At 39.4% G+C, this 18905-nt stretch overlaps 1 protein-coding gene across 1 annotated transcript in view; it reads right to left on the bottom strand.

Moving 5' to 3' along the window:
* The window catches only part of helz (helicase with zinc finger), a 64706-nt gene that overhangs the window by 30554 nt on the left and 15247 nt on the right, over window positions 1–18905 (bottom strand). Inside the window, exons 9-18 of the mRNA XM_042484739.1 lie at window positions 18122–18229; window positions 17787–17928; window positions 17393–17548; window positions 16741–17011; window positions 12523–12649; window positions 12163–12375; window positions 10186–10316; window positions 6776–6955; window positions 4077–4178; window positions 273–451 (exon numbers count right to left, since the gene is read on the bottom strand). Of these exons, the coding sequence (XP_042340673.1) occupies window positions 273–451; window positions 4077–4178; window positions 6776–6955; window positions 10186–10316; window positions 12163–12375; window positions 12523–12649; window positions 16741–17011; window positions 17393–17548; window positions 17787–17928; window positions 18122–18229 (1609 nt within the window). The remainder of the gene's footprint in view (window positions 1–272; window positions 452–4076; window positions 4179–6775; window positions 6956–10185; window positions 10317–12162; window positions 12376–12522; window positions 12650–16740; window positions 17012–17392; window positions 17549–17786; window positions 17929–18121; window positions 18230–18905) is intronic.

The following is an 18905-nucleotide window of genomic DNA, read 5'->3' as shown; positions in this document are numbered from 1 at the left end:
TGTTTGAAAGACAATTAACTGAAACTGAACTGGACTGAAACTGAAATGATTTAGACTGCTACCACCGCAAACATTTGGAACACCATCTGATGTAAAATGTTAAATCCATCTGCACCTGGTTAACCCTGCCATGCCTAAGGCATTTATAAGAACTCCACGAATCATCAGGCAAAGAACATTAAAACCGTTAAGGACAATGGTCATCCACCACAATCACCACTGGGCAGCTTTACTATACATGCAATGACCAAATATCTTTTCACATGACTCACCGGGCTCCAAGTCAAGCTGGCAGAGGTATTGGGAGGTGCTGAGGGTGACCACCACCACACGGTGCCTGAGGACGTCCTCCCTTGTGGGCATCTGGAAAGTGATGTGTGTGCTGGAGATGAGACAGTACTGCTGGACCACTGGGTGGACCGTCTTCACCCAGCGGTTCCTGAAGTATACCCTGGAGAGAGAGATGAAGGTGAAACGTCAAGAGAGCAATACAACACAAGAAGGACAAAAGCTATTACTCTCATGGGTCTAATGTTAGTCCCTCCTTCGTATTTTGTTTGGGTCTATAAACTTGTACCATCATTGAAAAGAACAGTAAGCTTTAATTTTGCTTAAACTACACTGTTAAATCAATGAGATATATATTGTGTGAAAGATGTTTGATGTATCAGGCTCACAGTAACATCAATGCTATGTTTATTACAACTATGCCGTATGTTCTATTACGTTTAAGCAATAGCTCATGATCAGCCATGGTATACTGTGATTATAAGGGATTTTGTTGGGCCTTACGCAATATATCACAGTTCAGAGTGAGCCATTGCTTTTATTAAAGTAAGGCAATTTATAAGTTATTGACACATTTCAAATTAAAGTGTTTTAATTAACAGTTCATAAAGCATTGTTCTTACTGAGAAAAACACCCTCCTGGCTAACTGCACATTGTGCGAGGCGGTTGCAATGCAATGTAACTTTACAATTCCTGTATGATGTCTTTTAGGTTGTATTCACACCTGATAGTTCAGGGACTCGGTTCTACTGGGGGGTGAAACTGCAACATTGTTGCAATTCAAGTTGGTCTGGTTCACATTCACACTGCACTCAAACGATACAAGAAGAGTAAACATGAGGTTCTACTGACTGACAGGTGACTGTTGATGGGACAGTTTTTGCATTTGTCTTCATGCATCATGAGGAACCACATGGGGAAAATAAAATGATGTGACTGACAGAAGTTCATGCAGTGCTTAAATGTTTATTGAGAGTTTATATTCATGTTCTTTGGTGTCGCAAAGAGCTCATAACAAAATGATGAAACTGATTGTAAGCATTATTAGGCAGCTTTTTTTTAGATTGCACATCAATCACGTGTTCAGGGCCGCTGTGGGTGCGCAATCATAATTGCTTTGTTATGTTTACACATTATAGAAGACAAATCACAAAATTTTATAAACTCTGCATATATGTTCCACTATAGAAGAACTATAAAACAGGAATTTTTGCAGAGCAGAGATGCATCTGCATCACCTGCTGAGAGATCGTTAATCAGGTAATTACATGACGGCTTCTGAGTGAGTTCAGTGACACTGATGACAGTGAGGCCAATTAGACATTCCTGTCCATGTGCTGAACACAGGTATGTTTTACTAAGCTAAACTTTTGAAAAACCTTGCTCAGCAGAGGCATCTGACTGTTTTAATAACTGACAATAACATAAAAGCATGCTCACGCTGCTGTGCTGCTGCACGTGCCCGTGGCGGCGGCGCTGACCGTTGTCAGGATCAACTATGAGATCATCAGATGAATCTATTATTGATTCAGCTGTAGAAAATCCTGCTAAAATCACATTTATCCTATTATAAAGTCCTGTGGTTGGTTCGTTTTCATTCACACCACAAACGAACCGCACGACGGTTCACTTAGAGGCAGAAAGAGACCCCCGTTTTAAAGCGGAACAGACTTCGATTGAGCTTTCACACCACCCAAAATGAACCGGAGTATCCGAGGAAATGAACTCTGGTCTGATTAAAGTGTGTGTGTTAAAGACCAAACTACTCAGGTGTAAATGCGACCAGAGGTTCAGCAGGTGATTTTGTAGCAGGTTGTTAGCTAACTAATTAGTTTGTTAAGCCAACTTTTTCCCCCTCTCACACAAACAGTTAAACTGAATTGAAGAAATTAGACATCATCGCCATTATATGCGGTTATGTATACCGCGACTCACAAACCAGTCAGATTGCTTGATTTTGAGTTACCCATTTTATAAATACAGTATAAGAAAATGTAACAATGAAGTACAGTTGTGTGTACACTTGAAATCAACCAAGCTGTTTCGTGACAGGCTACAAATGTTTTTTTTCACACATATTCTGGCATAAACACCTTTTAAGCCTGTTTCACTTCACAGGAAAGCTGTTAAGTGTTGAACAAGTTGCAAGGGGAGCAAAACCTCAAAAGGGGCTCTGTTAGTATTGTAAAATTTTCCTTTAAAGAGTGAAGAGAAAATTATAAGGGATGACTGCACATGACAGAACGGAAAGGAAGCCCCTGCTTTCTACACTAGGGCCCTAAATATTCATAGAGGGTCTTTATTCTTGACTTGGTCCACTCCAGAGGAAAACCAAGGGGACCTAAGAGAAGAAGTTGCTACAGTGATTATGGAGGAATTCACACTGGCGTCCGCTGACATCAGACAGCCCACTCATGTGAAACAAGTCATTTGATTGCCCGTATGGTCCCTAGCCTTAACAAACACACAGCTGTCAAGTTAAGCTGTGGCTGGTCAAAGCAGACATTGCTTTCCCGTACTTTGTGACCTCTGGGGTCCCTAAAATGTGATTAGAAATCACTGATGCAGTGTAAGGATGTTGTGTGTATTAGTAAGTGTGTGTGTTTGTTGCCTCCAGGTGGGGTTCTAAAAGCAAGAGACTTCTTGGGGTCGCATCTTTTAAAGCCATCGCATGTCTCCCTGTCACTGCTGGGGGCCACAAACAGCCGAGCCACTCAACAATCTCTGTATAATATGGATGTATTATTCTGACTGCAGGCGTTCCAATAATGGTAATCCAGTTGATGTGTAGATGAGTGAGTGTCATACAGATGCTCTCCAGCTAGAATGGTCTCCGCTGACAGACAGGCCACTGCCACTGAATACAAAAGATCCAATGGAACTGAACTGGAGTTCAGAATAAATGACAGCAATTTAGGAGGCAGGATATTTATGTGTTTTTCGAAGTATGAGCCCAATACTGGTATTAAATATGTTCTCTGTGCAGAGTCTCTCACACGTTCATTTATATGCAGCCGCCCGCCACGATTAAAATACGTGACGCCACAAATAGATTATTTATTTTTGCCCATTATGAGCGCTATTAGAAATTAATAATAATAATGATTATTTAAAGCAGCACATTGTGCATTCACTCACAGCATCTGCTCCTCTCACTCTTTGATCTGACCTGATCATCTCTGAATGGATCGACAGATCAATTATCCAACCTGTGCGTCACAAACTGCTTCTGAGGAAAAAAAGACTCATGGAGAGCCTCGCCTGTGCTCATCAACTACCACCACACATAAACTCTCACTTCTGGATACAATAATAAATTCTGGAAAACTAACTTTACATACCAGATAAATGACCAAATCAGGGGCTTTAAGTAGCTCACAATTTGATAAACTATGACCGTTTTATGGAATAAACGTGTTGAACTCAAAGAAAAAAGTCCCCTGGGTTGCTACAGACCTAAAATATACAACAAGAAATGGATATTTTAATAGGGTGTGGCAAGAGTCTATTTTTTTAACTGGAGTCAAGTTGGCGTCTCTATTATTATGGGTCTCTAATGACATGAGTGTGAGGACACAAAGTCCCTTTTAAAAATTAGAATGAGTAGCAGCCTGCAAATAGGACTTCTGACTGTAAACAAACATACTATACACTTCAAAACATAACTTCATAAGTATAGCATTTCCTTTAAAGTAACTGAGGTACACATAAACACTCATACACAAACATCTAAAGCATGTTTGTGCCCTGAGCTGGCAATCTTCTCAAAGTGAGTGTGCTACCATACCTGAGAGGTCTGGCATGTGGATTGCCTGCTTCGACGTAAGGATGAAGGTAGTCCTTAATGTAAAGGTCGGCCGCACTGTTGGAATGGGTGCAGATCAGGACCCTTTAGATGCAAAAAGAAAATAATATCAGATGCGAAGCGTGATACAGAGATTCTGTGGAAGAAATCTTAAAACCATGGTACATAAAGCAAAACTATCTGGTTGGTTTAATACCAGCAGAGGCAAGTATGAACATTTTTGCTATTATCTGAGGTTAACTGACCCCTGGTTCTGTTTTATTTGTATGACTGGAATACAGGAAGTTTCTTTCAAATACCAAGCTCTCACATACTTAAGAGAAAACATGAAACATCACCTTGACAGATATGGAGTGAAAGCTCTGAGCACTGAACATGTACAACAACGCATACTGGATACATTAGACTACGATGTTGTTCTGTTGGTAGATTAACAGCCTTGGTTCTCTGTTTATATCAGTTGCTACATCAACAAACAAAAAGGAAATACAAAGGGACACACTGTGAATGTTTATGTTGTCAAGTTTGAAAAGGTCTTTACAGTTTCTTTCAATTATTTTAACAGTATGATGAGCAGGAGACACTAGTCCAGAGGGGTCACTTCCCCTTGTCTTGGCTTTTAAAATATCTATAATTCATCCTAAAGATAGAATATTCAGTGCATTCAGAGTGAAATGATGAATGAATATTACATTGCTACACACTGCTTTTCCTTTTACATTACATATATGCATCCCTGTCTCCCTTATTTAAAAACAAAATGTTAGCTTCTGTTCAGGGGACACTGCCCAAGGTATTGCATTTATTTTTCATTAAGACCAGGGAACCATTTATAGGCTTGAGCTATATCGCTTGGCTTCTAACACAAGACATTTCTGGATTTCCTGTGGGTGTCTGCACACAGCGAGGGAGCTAGCTAATGATGAAAAATGATAGTGGAAGAAAATCTTGCATTGTCTTACTGTTATACAACGCCGTCTTGCCCAGTGAAGTGACATAACTTGATTGATCAGATTATGGTTTGCATGAAAATGCATCCCAAACTAACAATGTGGATCAACCACAAATGAAACAAATTTATCCAAATGACCAGCAATCTTTGTCCTCGAGAGATGGCACAGACATGCGCCTCAGTAAGCACGTCCACACACACACACACACACACGCACACACGCACACACGCGCGCACACACACACACACACACACACACCACAGCTTGACACTTGAGTGTTTTCTTGAACTTTAATGTCAAATTCAAGGCTGCTGTTGCCCTGGAGCTATAACTGAGGCCATTGCACAGCCCAGCACCCCATCACGCCCTCTGACTGACCTCTTTAGCCATCTGAAGCCATTATGACCGATGCCAACACACACACCTGCTCACATCTACATTCCCCTCTCCTTCCCTAAAAGCACTCCATCTCTCAATAGCACCTATTATTTTACAGACTGTTACTGTTAGACTGTTAGTAGTCTACAAGTTCAAACATGGAGGATTTTGATATACAGGTTGTTGCTTAATACCTCGATGGTGTAAAGGCTGTTTCAAGGGATAGTTTTGATTTTTGTGGGGTTGAGAGAGATACTTACGGGAGAGGCATCAAAACATATTTTTGCCACTTAAAAGATCTCCTGCCAAACAAATCTGCAACAGTTTAAGTATATGATATATTAATATATTTTCACAACTTTAACTTGATGCAGACAGCCCTTAAAGCCAATAACTGCTTCAATTCTCCATATATGCCCTCATCAAAGCAACCAGACTCCATTGACAAAAAGCTGCTGGTCTACTGTGCCTTCACCAGTTTGTTTGTGGTATGATGTGACTTTGGTAAAACTGACCAAACCCTTAAAACACCAAGGTCACACAATAATACAGACACAGTTTGAGGTTGTGGTAGACCGGTACCTCCTGTGCTCATGGATGTTAAAAAAAACTGCTTTTCTCAGTGGAGTCTGGCTTTGAAGAGAGCAATAAAATGATTTCAGTTCCCCGTCAGAAATTACGGTCTCATGCTAAGGCAAGACAGTGAAAATATTCTACATACAGCACACACTTAAACTGATGTTTTTAGCTGGCTAAAATACATTTTCCTGTTGCAACCATCCAAAGCAGTACATTGCATAGCTTCCACGTCGGTACTCCAACGTGTTTCCCCAAATGGAGGGTGTGCCAACCAACATGTACAGTATTGGAGATAAAACACTCACTACAGATGAGTACCTCACACAACCCCTACTAGTAATGTTAAGGTTGTGACAATGTTAAATTGTACAATATTACAATGACAGATGCATTTGTTTTGCTTTTATCAGTAGGGGTGCACTTAATATTACAAACATCTCCCTTAATAGTAAAATATATATTCCTTTCAGAAAGTTAAGATTTATTACAGGACTGTTGTATTTGACTTTTACTTTTAGCTAGGTATAGTGGCAAATTGATGTAGACTGATGAGTTCATGATAGATATTTGTATTGCCACAAAGCACAAAATGACCACAAACTGTGCGATTTGACAAGTTTGTTGATGGTTACACTAAGTATTGAATTCACAGGTACTAAGTGTCACTGCACTTATACTGATACCCATTACCTGTCAAGACACTGACTATAGCTGTCAACAGTTAAAAAATTATCAACAGATGTTGAGACAAAAAAAGATAAACAAACAGACCTGCTGTGATCCTGGCGGAGGATGTGCTTGACAGCCTGAGCCAGGGTGAAGGTCTTGCCGGTGCCGTAGGGCCCAATGATGAGGATTGGGGGCAGCGGAATGGTGAGGGGTGTGGTGATGGCTAGGATGGCCTCTTTCTGCTTGGCATTCAGACGGGGATCCAGCTGTTCGTCCCATTGCCTGAGGGCGGGAAGAGGATGGGGACATTATTAGAGGATTAGATCGACTTTTAATGAACTTACAGAATTTGTTTTTTTTTGTCTTTCAATAAAATATTGCCTTATAAACAAGTACCGACTTTAAACACCAGAGAGACAAAGAAACATTCTGTTAATCTAATTAAGCTCAGTGGGACAGAGATAAAGTGAGAAAGAGAAATTCTTCCGCAGCATGACAGGAAATGTATGCACACGTATACATATGGACTCAAAAGGTCAACTCAGATTGTGTCACCAGGGGGTAGGTGTGGTGGGTGGGGTGTCTGCAAATGAGACGTAGGTGGATGAAAAAGTAAAGAGGGAAAAAGCAAAGATGTATACAGGGATGAAAAGCTGAAAGGCTGAGGAGAGAGGGAAACAATGTGGGTAGAAAGTTGCTAAGAAGTGACGGAGGTTCAATAAAAGTCAGAATCACATAAACTTATGCAACACAAACATCTCCGACTATGTAGAAATAAGCTGTGTGTACCTATAGCTGCTTGTATTTTCAGGGTCTCTCTTAGATTTGTGAGAACAATACTTTGTTTACCTGATGACCATGACTCTAGTTCAAGTCAACATCTGACATATGACATTTTTTTTGTTTTCATTAACAAAAATCCATGGCAGAGAAAGTATAGGAAGGATGCCAACACACTTCCGCATTAATGTGCAACAAGCACTATCCCACCGTAAAAAAGAAAAGTGGCAGCACCGAACAGACACAAATTCTGTGAAGAGGAGCAGCCCATATTAACTAATACACAGGGGTGGGTGTTGGAGTGTTAAAACAATACATATGGGTAGAAGAGAGGATGCACATATGTGATTTCACACACATACTCATGAAAGTGTGAGGTATCGTGCATGTGATGTGCGTGCGTGTGTGTCTCCTTGCATCACTGTCCTCATTATGAAGACTGCATCCTCTAAAGCTGTGAATCCACTAACACCAATTGATTGAGCTCCAACTGAGACATAGTTGGGGGGCTGAGAGAGTTATCTCAGCATTCATGAGGGTGTGTGTGTGTGTGTGTGTGTGTGTGTGTGTGTTTCTATATAAAAGGTGGATGGATGAGATCAAGGAGTACTGCTGTCTAAAACTTTCATGTGCCATCTATACTTTCTCCACGAATGCAATCGAGAGAATATCAAATCAACCTTTTCTCTTCATAAGATATGCAATATACTGCATATTGGTATCTAAACTAAGAAAAACAGACGTAAAGCTAAGACCATACTGCAACCTGATAGCTTTGATCGAGAATTTAACATCCAGGTGTTTGTCATTTGATAATGTACCATTTAAGGCTGAAGTAGTATTTTGTTCTAGAACCACTCTAAGGTGCTGTTTGCAACATTGAGAGCATTAATATAGCTATGAAGCACTATTTGCTATGTGTGCATCTCACTATCTAACCCATCACTGCCGCTTTGCACTGACTCATATGGTGTTACTGCTGATATTGAGTCAGCAGTGTCACAGAAGCATAATTAGCAGCCATTCTACAGTTCCTCCCAGGTTAACACCATTAGCTCTGTCAGCACTGTTGCTGTTGTTTAGTTTATGGAGTTAGCACCACTAGATGATAGCTGCCTGCTCAGCCACCTCAATGTTGAGAACTGTGTCCAGATAACTTACACACTCTGAATTTCAGATAGAGCCCCTTTAACATGGGTATTTAAAACATCTTAATTCTCAATCACTGAGTGCAGTGAGAGGCATAGTAGCTTGTGGCTTATTAGGGTTATCAATTCAAAAGGTGAATAAAGTGTGACTGACACAACTGTGAACCTATTTGCAAATTGCTATCAAGCTGTAATACACTTGCAAAATAAAAGAGTTTAATTTTAACAAGGCACTAGGGTGAAATTTAAAAATGATCATTCAATGTTCATATTACCGTCTCTTTTTTTATGCAAAAGGTTCAAGTAAAACTTTTAATAACAGTATAAAATGACAATGAATATCTGTAGAGTTTGGAAAACGATTTATTTTACTCAGCACTGTAAAAATTGAAGCCTGTCAAAACCAATGACCATCAGTATCAACACAACATCAGTAAACTCCACACTACCTAGATCTAAACATCTCTTTACTGCTAAGGCAACGGGTGGGGAAAAGACTAAATTATACAGTCACTCACTCACAAAAAACAGTGACAAATCAAAAGTTCAGGAGTAACTGTGCACCACTTTCCCATTAGTTATAAAATGACTCAGGATGGCTAAAAAATTAAGGCTGTATTGTACAAGGCAACCTCATTCCACAAAACCAAGATGCAATGCTTTTATTCACTATATATTTTGATTTTCACTGGGCTATATTCTTTGTAATTCCCAAGCTAAAGTGTGTGTTTATATAAAAAAATATACGGCTCCATGGCACCACCACATCAGGTTTATCCTCCTGTTCACTGACGTTTAATCTCAAACAAACTGTGCGCTTCAGCTAAATTCACTCCTTGGCCTAATTTTAATGAAACACCCTCACTTAGCCAAATTCCAAGTAAAACAAAAGGTTACATCAATCAAATTCTGGAGACTAGATAAAGTCGCAGCCTTCAAAATCACAGGGGATTATATGTGGCTCCAGTCAATAAAGATTACTGCCTCGCTCCCCTCACCTGTCCCACTACAGAGAGATAACTAAAGCTGCGAGGAGCTGCCAGCGTTTCAGAATGGCCGCCAAGTTAGCAAGGCGAGGGATATTCGGTCAACTCTCAAATTGATGTGGTGTCCCCTCTGGCAAGGTATTTGTCAAGCTGATGTGATGTGCAGGTATTTCTGTATGATAACTGTGTTAAGGATTAGCAGTATTAACTATGCATGAAAGTGTGTACATGCTCTGTGCAAACATCTTCCCTCAAGTCTAATAAAATATAAATGAAAGTTGTTGATTGGCAGATTTTTAGTCATGTCTACGGTGTTCATCTGCAATGTGAAAGAAGATTCCCTCTTTTACTCAGTAACATGAAACATGAATTTATATCATTCTCCTTGATGTAATTTATTTGTATTTGATGTTTTCCCCCATCATTTAAAGGCAATAATGTATCTCAGAGTTCCCACTGAATCAATGGAGTGAGATACTATGCCTGAAGGAGGTTGAAACCATAATGAGAATAAAATATTGATCGCTGCCTTCAATGTAAAACAAATTTCTGAATCAGCCCTTAATGGATGTGATCGCGTACATGGTGAAGTACATACCTGTTAGGGCTCCAGGGGATGGTGGGGACAAGGCCAATGTCAGGGAAAAGGATGGTGTTATCTTTGATGCGATCCAGGGCATAGTGCATCTCACAGAGTGGCTGTCTGTTCAGCTGAAACTGGAGCTCCACCTGACAGAGACGCAAAACGGACAGTTTAGTAAAGAGTCAATACAACTAACTGTTTATCTCCCACTGAAGGATACTATTTTATAGGCAATAAAGTGTAATTCCATCCAATACAACAGCCCTGAAACAAAAGCTTTTTTGTTAAGATTGTATAACTCTGGGATAAAATGGCAATAATTTATTTTTGGTTTAAAAAATAAATTACTTTCATGATTGTCTTTCATAACTAACAAGGAACCCATTGTCATTACAAGTAGTGTATGTAATACATGCAATGTGTGCATTATGTGTAGATTTAAAATACTAAGTATGAGTGCAAGATTTATGAATCCCATTCAAACTCTTTTTGAGATGTCTCTCTAGACCTTGAACAAAGCCCACCTTGCATCTACAAATCTCAAACATCCCAAAACTACCACTGCAATCTGAAAAAAACTGGGAGCTTTCATCTTCTGGCCAAAGTCATCCACAAAGTTTATCATGATGGCGTCAGCATCATGGTATAGAGATTCTCACCAGTAAAGACCCAGACACACCAAACCGACATCAAAAAACCAGTGGCAACAAAGGCCAACTGTTGCATTGTCTCATTTTGTTTCTCTCTTGGCCAAAAAGTTTCACTTTAGCAAACGACAAAGAGAACAGTTGACGGCCAACTAACATATTTTCTGAACCTTCGTGAGAGGAAATAACTTTTAATGCCATCAGGTGGCAGTACTCTCCATTTGTCATTCAAAAATAAAAACAGGCATCTGACAGGGCGGTTTCAAGATCCTATTCAGCAAATTAACAACACAACCACATGTTGAAAGAACAAATGATATTTACCATCTGCCAGCATACAGTAACAAACATTTACAAACCGTTTCTGCTAAAGATCACTTGTTTTCCTTCCTCACTTCCATTTCTCTTCTTGTCCACTGAGTTGAGCAATTGTCTATTTTTAACTTGATGTCCCGGAGAGCCTTGGACCATTTAAATATCATTTTAATCCATTTCCTTAAACCAGTTTTATGTAATCACTAAGATTTTGTTTCCAGTGCTGGAGGGCCTCGTCATCAAACAGAAACAGGCTCCTAACAGGTAAACTCTAAAGTATGCAATGCCTTTAGGACAGGAGTGTTGAAATCAAAAGGAGAGAGAAGAAATAAACCAGAGATAAAAAGTGTGAACACAATAAAGACGAAGGTGGGAAGGAAAGACACAACAAGAAAGTGAAATAAACAACAAGAGTAGAAAAGTCTCTGAGATATGCAAGAAGAGCATGAAACATCAAGGCTGTGTGAATTTTTTGTAAGAGCCGACAGAGGAGATAGGAAAACGAAATTGTAGCACGTAAGGAGGCAGAAACAGCATATGCGGAAGAATAAGAAGATTATGCTCCCACAGTGATAGGATGAGGGTTGTTTTGATAACTCTTAACACAACGCCTTGCTTCATCTGCAGACGTTTGGGAGAGAAATATCAAGCGGAGGCTGCCAAAGGTAGAGACATTCAATAACGGTGCTTTCTCAGAACCAGAGAACCCGACACAAAATAGTCCTCACACAGACACATTAGATCGTTTTCCTGAAAACATGGTCCTTCTCTGTCCTCTAATCTTTTGTAAAAAATGCTAGCCAATAGGAGAAGATTTTTTAAAGGCCAACACATCAGGAAAGAATAGCGAGTTTGCTAACTAAAATCTCTTAGATGTACACAAAATTGCATTAGTCAAGAGATCATTCACCTGCCCTTTCCACTGCTTACAATCCACCACTCTTATTTAAAATCTGGTGTTGACAGCAGGACAAGGACTCCCCATGCTGAAGCAATGCAGTGTCTACTTGCCCCTTGGTGCAGCCCATACCTGTAATTCTCTGTCAGGCAGCAGCCCCAGCTCGTCACAGCAGTCCTTGCAGATCCTTAGGAAGATGTAGTCCTTGGTCTTCTCCTCAATCACAGCCTCGTAAACACGCTCTTTGACCCCAGGAGGCGGCTGGCTGCTGAACCCCTCACGGCCCAACGGCAGCAGCAGGACTGAATTTACCTTGGTCATCACTAGCCGTCCCGCCAATGTGTCCTGAGGTAAGAAAAAGTATATATACTGTTAAGAAGAGCTAGCTAGCTGTAAACTTTGGGCACAAATGAGTACTCATGTATAAATAGACAGACACAAGTGCTGTTTATTGTAAGCTTTTGCAATTGCCAATTCAACCAATCCAGTTACCTCAGAAAGCGTTTCAGTGAGTTTGAAGCGTGCAAAGAGCTGTCCGTTCTGGGCATACTTAGCTCCAACAGAAATGCCTGTCAGCATGAAGCTGGTGACGAGCTGGAGATTCACTTTGATGTTAAACCTGGGGGGAACAAACGTGGACAATTAGGTTATGCGGTTTCAGACCTTGAGCTTGAGCTTGAGCTTCAAAATTAAAATAAGAAATTATAGCAAACTCGGGATGGGACGAAACACACTGTTATCGCAGACAGCAAAACACTCACAGTAAGTATATTGTGGTGTATTTACATTATCAGGATAATTTTGAATATCTTGTCCATCAGCAACAAAAGAAACAGCTAGATTACCCACAATTTCAAGAGACTGCAAAAACAGGCTGCGTACACAACAATTAGGGCTGCATGATATGCCAAAAAAAAAAAAAATCATCTTGCCATTAGCATTGCAATATAAGTTGCGATTTTAGTTGTAAAGGGATTTTGCATTTAATTTTCCCTGAAAATTGTTTTTTGCTAGGGCATGTACCAAACAATCCCTTAAATCTAAAAAACATATTTGTAGGCCAGGGCATCTTTGTTAAACCACAATGTTTTATTTACAATGGTTTGTTGTGACTCTAGTGATTTGGATATTACACTTATAGTTTCATATTTGGTTTATAATATTATAATAACAATAATCATAATGTAATAATAATCAGAATATAATCATAACATATTTTGATCATTTGTGCAGCCCTAGCACCAACTTCAAAAAAAGAAAGATTTTGTGTCAGCAAGTTCACATGGAAAGATATCATGCCATTTGAATAGTTTAAAAACTTGACTTTTTAAGATTTTTTGTTTTGTTTTTCACTAAAAAATACATTGAGAGAAAAAGGATGTGTGTTTTCTGGGATGCAAGAAAAAAGCATTTGTGTTCCAGTATGTTTAAGTGCTATAAGCTATAAGAGTTATAAGCATACTTTGATGATTATTGTGATTTTTTTGGCAAGGATAATCCTGGCATGAAATTTTGATATTGCCTCAAGCCTATAGCAAACACCGTAACATTTTATGGTCTGTTATTGACGAACTAGTACCAGCATCACAAAATGTTCTTCTGTGGCTGAAGCACATGTGTTTCTTCCTTCACTGCAGACATTTTCACACTGGAACTGTTCTGCTTTCTGGCAGTTCAGCCTTTTACCATATATTCATACTTGTGCTGCTGAATATTCACACTCCAGACAATATTATACATTTCTGTCAAGAGAGGCTGGTCAGTGCATCAAAGTGGTGAAAGCCCTGCTTTTATATGGATTAAAGGAGCCGACGTGATTAGCTGTGAATGATATTAGCTCCATACCAACCTCGGATACACCCACTAAAAATGTATGATCGCAGTCTTCTCTTAGTCAAACCATATTTCCAAGTGTATCATATTTTCATGCCTCGGGCATGTGAGCATTCTCTGAGCTTTGATTCACTACAGGCACCACAATGATCTGTATACCATTCACTGATACTACCTGGCAGCTAACACATTAAAAAAAACAGGTATACACTGTTATGGTCAGTAGAGATTGGTGATAGTGAGAAAAAATATCATTTTGAAGTTAGGCAACACTTGTTGGCAGGTTTGTGCATTTGCCACTGAGAGAACATAACCTGCACAGGCATTTCTCACCACGTCTGCAGTCAGACATGTGGTTAGAATGACTTCCAAAGGAAATCACAAAAAATACTTATAAACTGTCATTTTGTAAAAGCCTCACTTCAAAAAGTAAGGTCACCTAAATAAATCCTTGTCAGTGGGAAACCTAAAATATATTTTTATGATATGTCAGACCTTCCAAGAAAAACAACCATTTGCACAAAGCTTATCCACACACACACTGAGTGGAAAATTTAAGCACTTTTGGGTCCTTTCAGTTCCAGACTGTATTAAATTGCCTCTCTGGTCTCTGCTGGATGTGAAGTGATGAAATCAGACGCAATATTGGCGATGAACTCTGATGGATGATTGACATATGCAGATAAGTTAACACATTATGTATTTGTCTGCAAACTATTGCTGTTACACAACCAAAGGAACTCTTCAAGGGGTTTCTTGTCATGGTTTTGCCTCAGCGTTCTGGCTATATTCTCAAGAGTAGGATGCATTTAGACAAAAACAGAGAGCAAGACACTCTTGGTTCTCCATGTGAAAGACCTTGTAATACACAATTCTTATCAAACAAGAAATAAATTGAGTGTGAGATTATTCAGAGAGAAATTCTACTCGAGATATTTTTTAAGTTACAGGTTGCATTTAAAAGAGTTGTTTGCGACATTCAGAGCATATGTATGCGTCAGAGTTTTGGGAGACACGGCACACAGAACATGGAGGTGTCTGAGCCAGCACCTTGCAGGTAACGGTGCTTACTCCATTAACAGCGCTAACTGCAAACAACAACATTGCTCACAAAGCTATCAGTGTTCAACAGCTGTCCTGCCACCATAACAACCATATGAGTGCAGTGCAGACTGATGGTGAATAGCTAGTCAGTGGGATACTCACATGCATTAGTATGCATGTACAGCCGGAGCGGCTACGACAACAAAGAACGGAGGAGTTCGTATCACAACACACACAGAGGTAGTGTTACCCAATTCTCTGCTCAGGATGCCATTCCTACTCTATATCTATATTACATAGCAAATAGTAGTTTGCTGCATTTAACAACTGTGGGATCCCCTCCATGGCGCAAATCCTATGGAGAGAATCTATGCTTCAACCCAAAATCTCACGCTTAAGCCCTGAAAAGCATTAGAACCTGCCAGAACATGGATGGTTTAAATAGACAGAGAGATTATTCAAATGTACGTTGGAACTGCAGCAGATTGAAAGAACATTTTATACTGCAGGTAGGTTCAATTCCTTACCAAGATAAATGGTACTGTGAGTCATGAGATTAAATTTAAAGTGGTCAGGGAAGGGTTCACTGTACTAATATCACTGAATGTGGGATGAAGCATGTACTGTGATTTCACCTGCATCTCACTAAGTTAAACTATTGGAGCATCATGTAAGGAATTAAAATAAAAATCAGTGTCCATTCTAGAGGACAAAAAACAATATTTTCCTCACATATTTCCAAAGGATTGCCTAGACATGTTATTAAAATGGCACTTTTACTGCGAGTCAAGCTGAGTGTGAGATATACAGTCTCTCTCACACACGCAAATTCACAATGAAGGTCGAGTCTGACACCTTGTGGTGGCATCTCATAACACTGAATATTTACACCACTTAAACTCTCAACCAACACAACCAAGGTCCATATTAGTGTATGATGTGATACAGTGGCTTTGTGTTTTAAGTAGCCAAATTACAAATAATCAATTAATGACTAAAATATATGAATATATTGCATATTTTTTAAATGAAAGCAATGTAAAATGTAATTAAAACGATCACCAACTGTTTAGCAGTTCTATTACCACGTAAAATAAGACAAACAGAACAAGCAGTTGTTTAAACTGTATTCTTGAGAGTTACGTTTCTCATTTGTAGCTACATTACTGAGCGGACAAGTGGCCCATTACATAGTCCAGTCAGACCAGTCACTGAAATGACTTGACTTTTTAAAAATGAACATCTGCATTCCAGTTTTTCAGGCTAGTAAGTGGACTTTGACTTATGATTTTTTTGTCAAATTATAAAAGTATTTTAATATTTGGTATGACATTTTCTACATCATATTACACTGTTGCACTTTGAAGTTTGTTTTCCAAGTTAAATTTCAGTGAAAGCTGTTTTGTAATTTTTTGTCAGTAGCTTGCATTAGTTCCTGCTGCCTCAGAATGGTAAGACAGTAAGGTTATGGTTTAATATTAGCTCCATAAATCAGACATATGCAGATAAATACACTTCAGATGTGACTGTACATTTAGATTAATTCTTGCTGCACAGTGCAATCACAACAGATTGTCTTTTAACACGTGCTTCACATACTTCCTCAACTGACGGTATTCCCAACCAATCCTTTTTTGCCATACAGCCTCAACACCAACTTATCACAAATAGACAAGCTAATGTGTTCTTACGTTTCATGTTCATATTTTCCTGATATATAAGTTTTTAATCTCTTAAATATCAATTAGTGTTGGTGAGTTTTCATTATGTAAAGTTATGGAAATGTATTTTCCTCTCTCAGTGAGAGGACACCATGAAAACGAGTATACTCACTTGCTAACTTCCTTGTATTGTGCAATCTCTTCTATGTAGAGCAGGTCATGCAGGCGGGCCTGGTAGTTGTCTTTGGTCAGAGTCTTGTCCAGGACTGACTGGGTGAAGAGCTGGTCGGCAGACAGAGGGATCTGATAGCGAGAAAGGAGACTTCGCTCCAATTCTGCCATCGTTTCATTGGGACAGAATTCTACGATGGTCTTGCAGGACGAGTCCCAGCGCTTTGCAGTGATCAAGAGCTGCTGCCTGGCTGCCATCAGGTGTTCCAGGTCTGTGAGCAAAGGGTAGATCAATTTATTTTATCAACAAAGGGGGTGTCTTTGTGCCTTACATGTGCTTCCAGAACAAACCAACAGTTAGGTGCTAGATGTGTTCAACAGCATTTACAACTGTATGTGCTATTTAACCAATTGTGATCTACACATAAAATAATACGCAAAATATTTAAATCCTAAAACTCTAAACATTATGAAAATTACACTAAAGCATACCATGATTAGAAAACAACAATTTCATACGAATACCGTGTTTGACACACAGTGCAATGGCTGCCTGATTAGATCATGGTTTACATTAAATCAGCTGTGTACCTCCTTTAAATCATTTTATATACACTGACAACCTCTAGATGACCGTCTTGCTTTGAGCATACCTTCAATTGAGGCAGCATCCACCATGATCCGCTGCATCAGCACAGGTTCTGAGCCGAAGTCAAAAACAACGGTCTGTCGGAAGGTACCAAAGATTTCTGTGCTGAAGCCCACTGCTACCTTGTAGACACAGTGGTCCAGGCCGTTGTCTGCTGCCACTATCAGAACAACAAAGTTAGTGTAAACACATTTAAACTAGCAATCTATTGTAGACAAACAACAGAGAGTTGAAACATTAACATTTAAGAGACAACACAGATTAAAATATCCAATTACCAATAAATATAAAAAAAATAAAATAAAGCTGTAGAATAATGCAGGATAAGGACAATATATCACTGAACACAATAAAAACAGCTTTGTCCTGGATCTATAGCTACTTTGAACGGGACATACCTCCTGTTTCCGCTCCTGGAGTCCACTCTTGGCAGCCTTTAGGGAGGGCTTGCAGCCGCTCCCCAGCTGACACCCCTGTGAGGAAGAAGTGTGGCCGGTGGGCATCATAGAGCAGGGCGATGCGGTACAGCTTTCTAGCCGGCTAGCCAAAGAGACAGAGATCAGAGTGTAATCTGAACATTCACATAATCAAAAGTGATAATGACCAACTAGCACTGGCTGGTGTGCAGTGCAGAATATTGTCTTATTTTTCAGTGTTGCACTGACAACTGATCTGGTTAGACAGAGAAAACATTTGAATATGTACCTGCTTGGTATTCAACATTTCATCCTACCTTGCACAACAAGGAGAAGGTCCAGGAGTGAGAAGATTTTTTTGTGGTTACGGTAACAGACAGGCTGGAGCTGGTTTCTACATTCACTCCTTCTAAGTAGTCACTTAGCTAGAAAGAAAAACAAACACACATGGTTACACAGAATCTATCACTGCACTTTATTAGAAAACCATTAAAAAAGTTATTTGTCAAAACGTATTTGAAAAATAAGTTCACTGTTGTGCAAAATATACATGAATGCAACCTTTTGAAACATTTATCTGAATCACATTTTTTATGCTTCTTTACAGTCGAGTACCAGCTATGGAGCTTATTCATTTAAGAAAGTTTGTCTAGTCAACAGAGTCAAACATCTGGAGACTGCCCTGACTGGGGTCAGGATGATCTGCACCCACTGTGCAAATTTGGGACAATGAAATTGTGGTGTTTCATTACTTTAAAGGGACAGTTCGCCCCGGATTCAAAAACACTCGTACCTGTAGAGCTATTAATTAATCTTGATAGTATTGGTGTGAGTTGTAGTATATTGGCGATATTAGAGATGTCAGCCTTTTCTCGAATGTAATAGAACAAGACCACGACTCATGGAGCTCAGAGAGCCAAAAAAAAAAAAAAATCACACCTACAAAACTTAACAGCAATGTGTCTTTCCAGAAAATTATGACCTGCTTATTAAAGATAATCCACAAACCCTGTTGTAAGCAGTTTCTTGTTTCTTTTTTTTTATATTCATTCCTACCGAACTACACTTCCAACTGTTTCACAGAGAAGAAGGAAGCATGTA

This window comes from Plectropomus leopardus, chromosome 4 (genome assembly GCF_008729295.1).
Source record: "Plectropomus leopardus isolate mb chromosome 4, YSFRI_Pleo_2.0, whole genome shotgun sequence".
In the NCBI taxonomy this organism is placed as follows: Eukaryota; Metazoa; Chordata; class Actinopteri; order Perciformes; family Serranidae; genus Plectropomus; species Plectropomus leopardus.
This window is presented reverse-complemented; position numbering and strand designations above follow the sequence as displayed.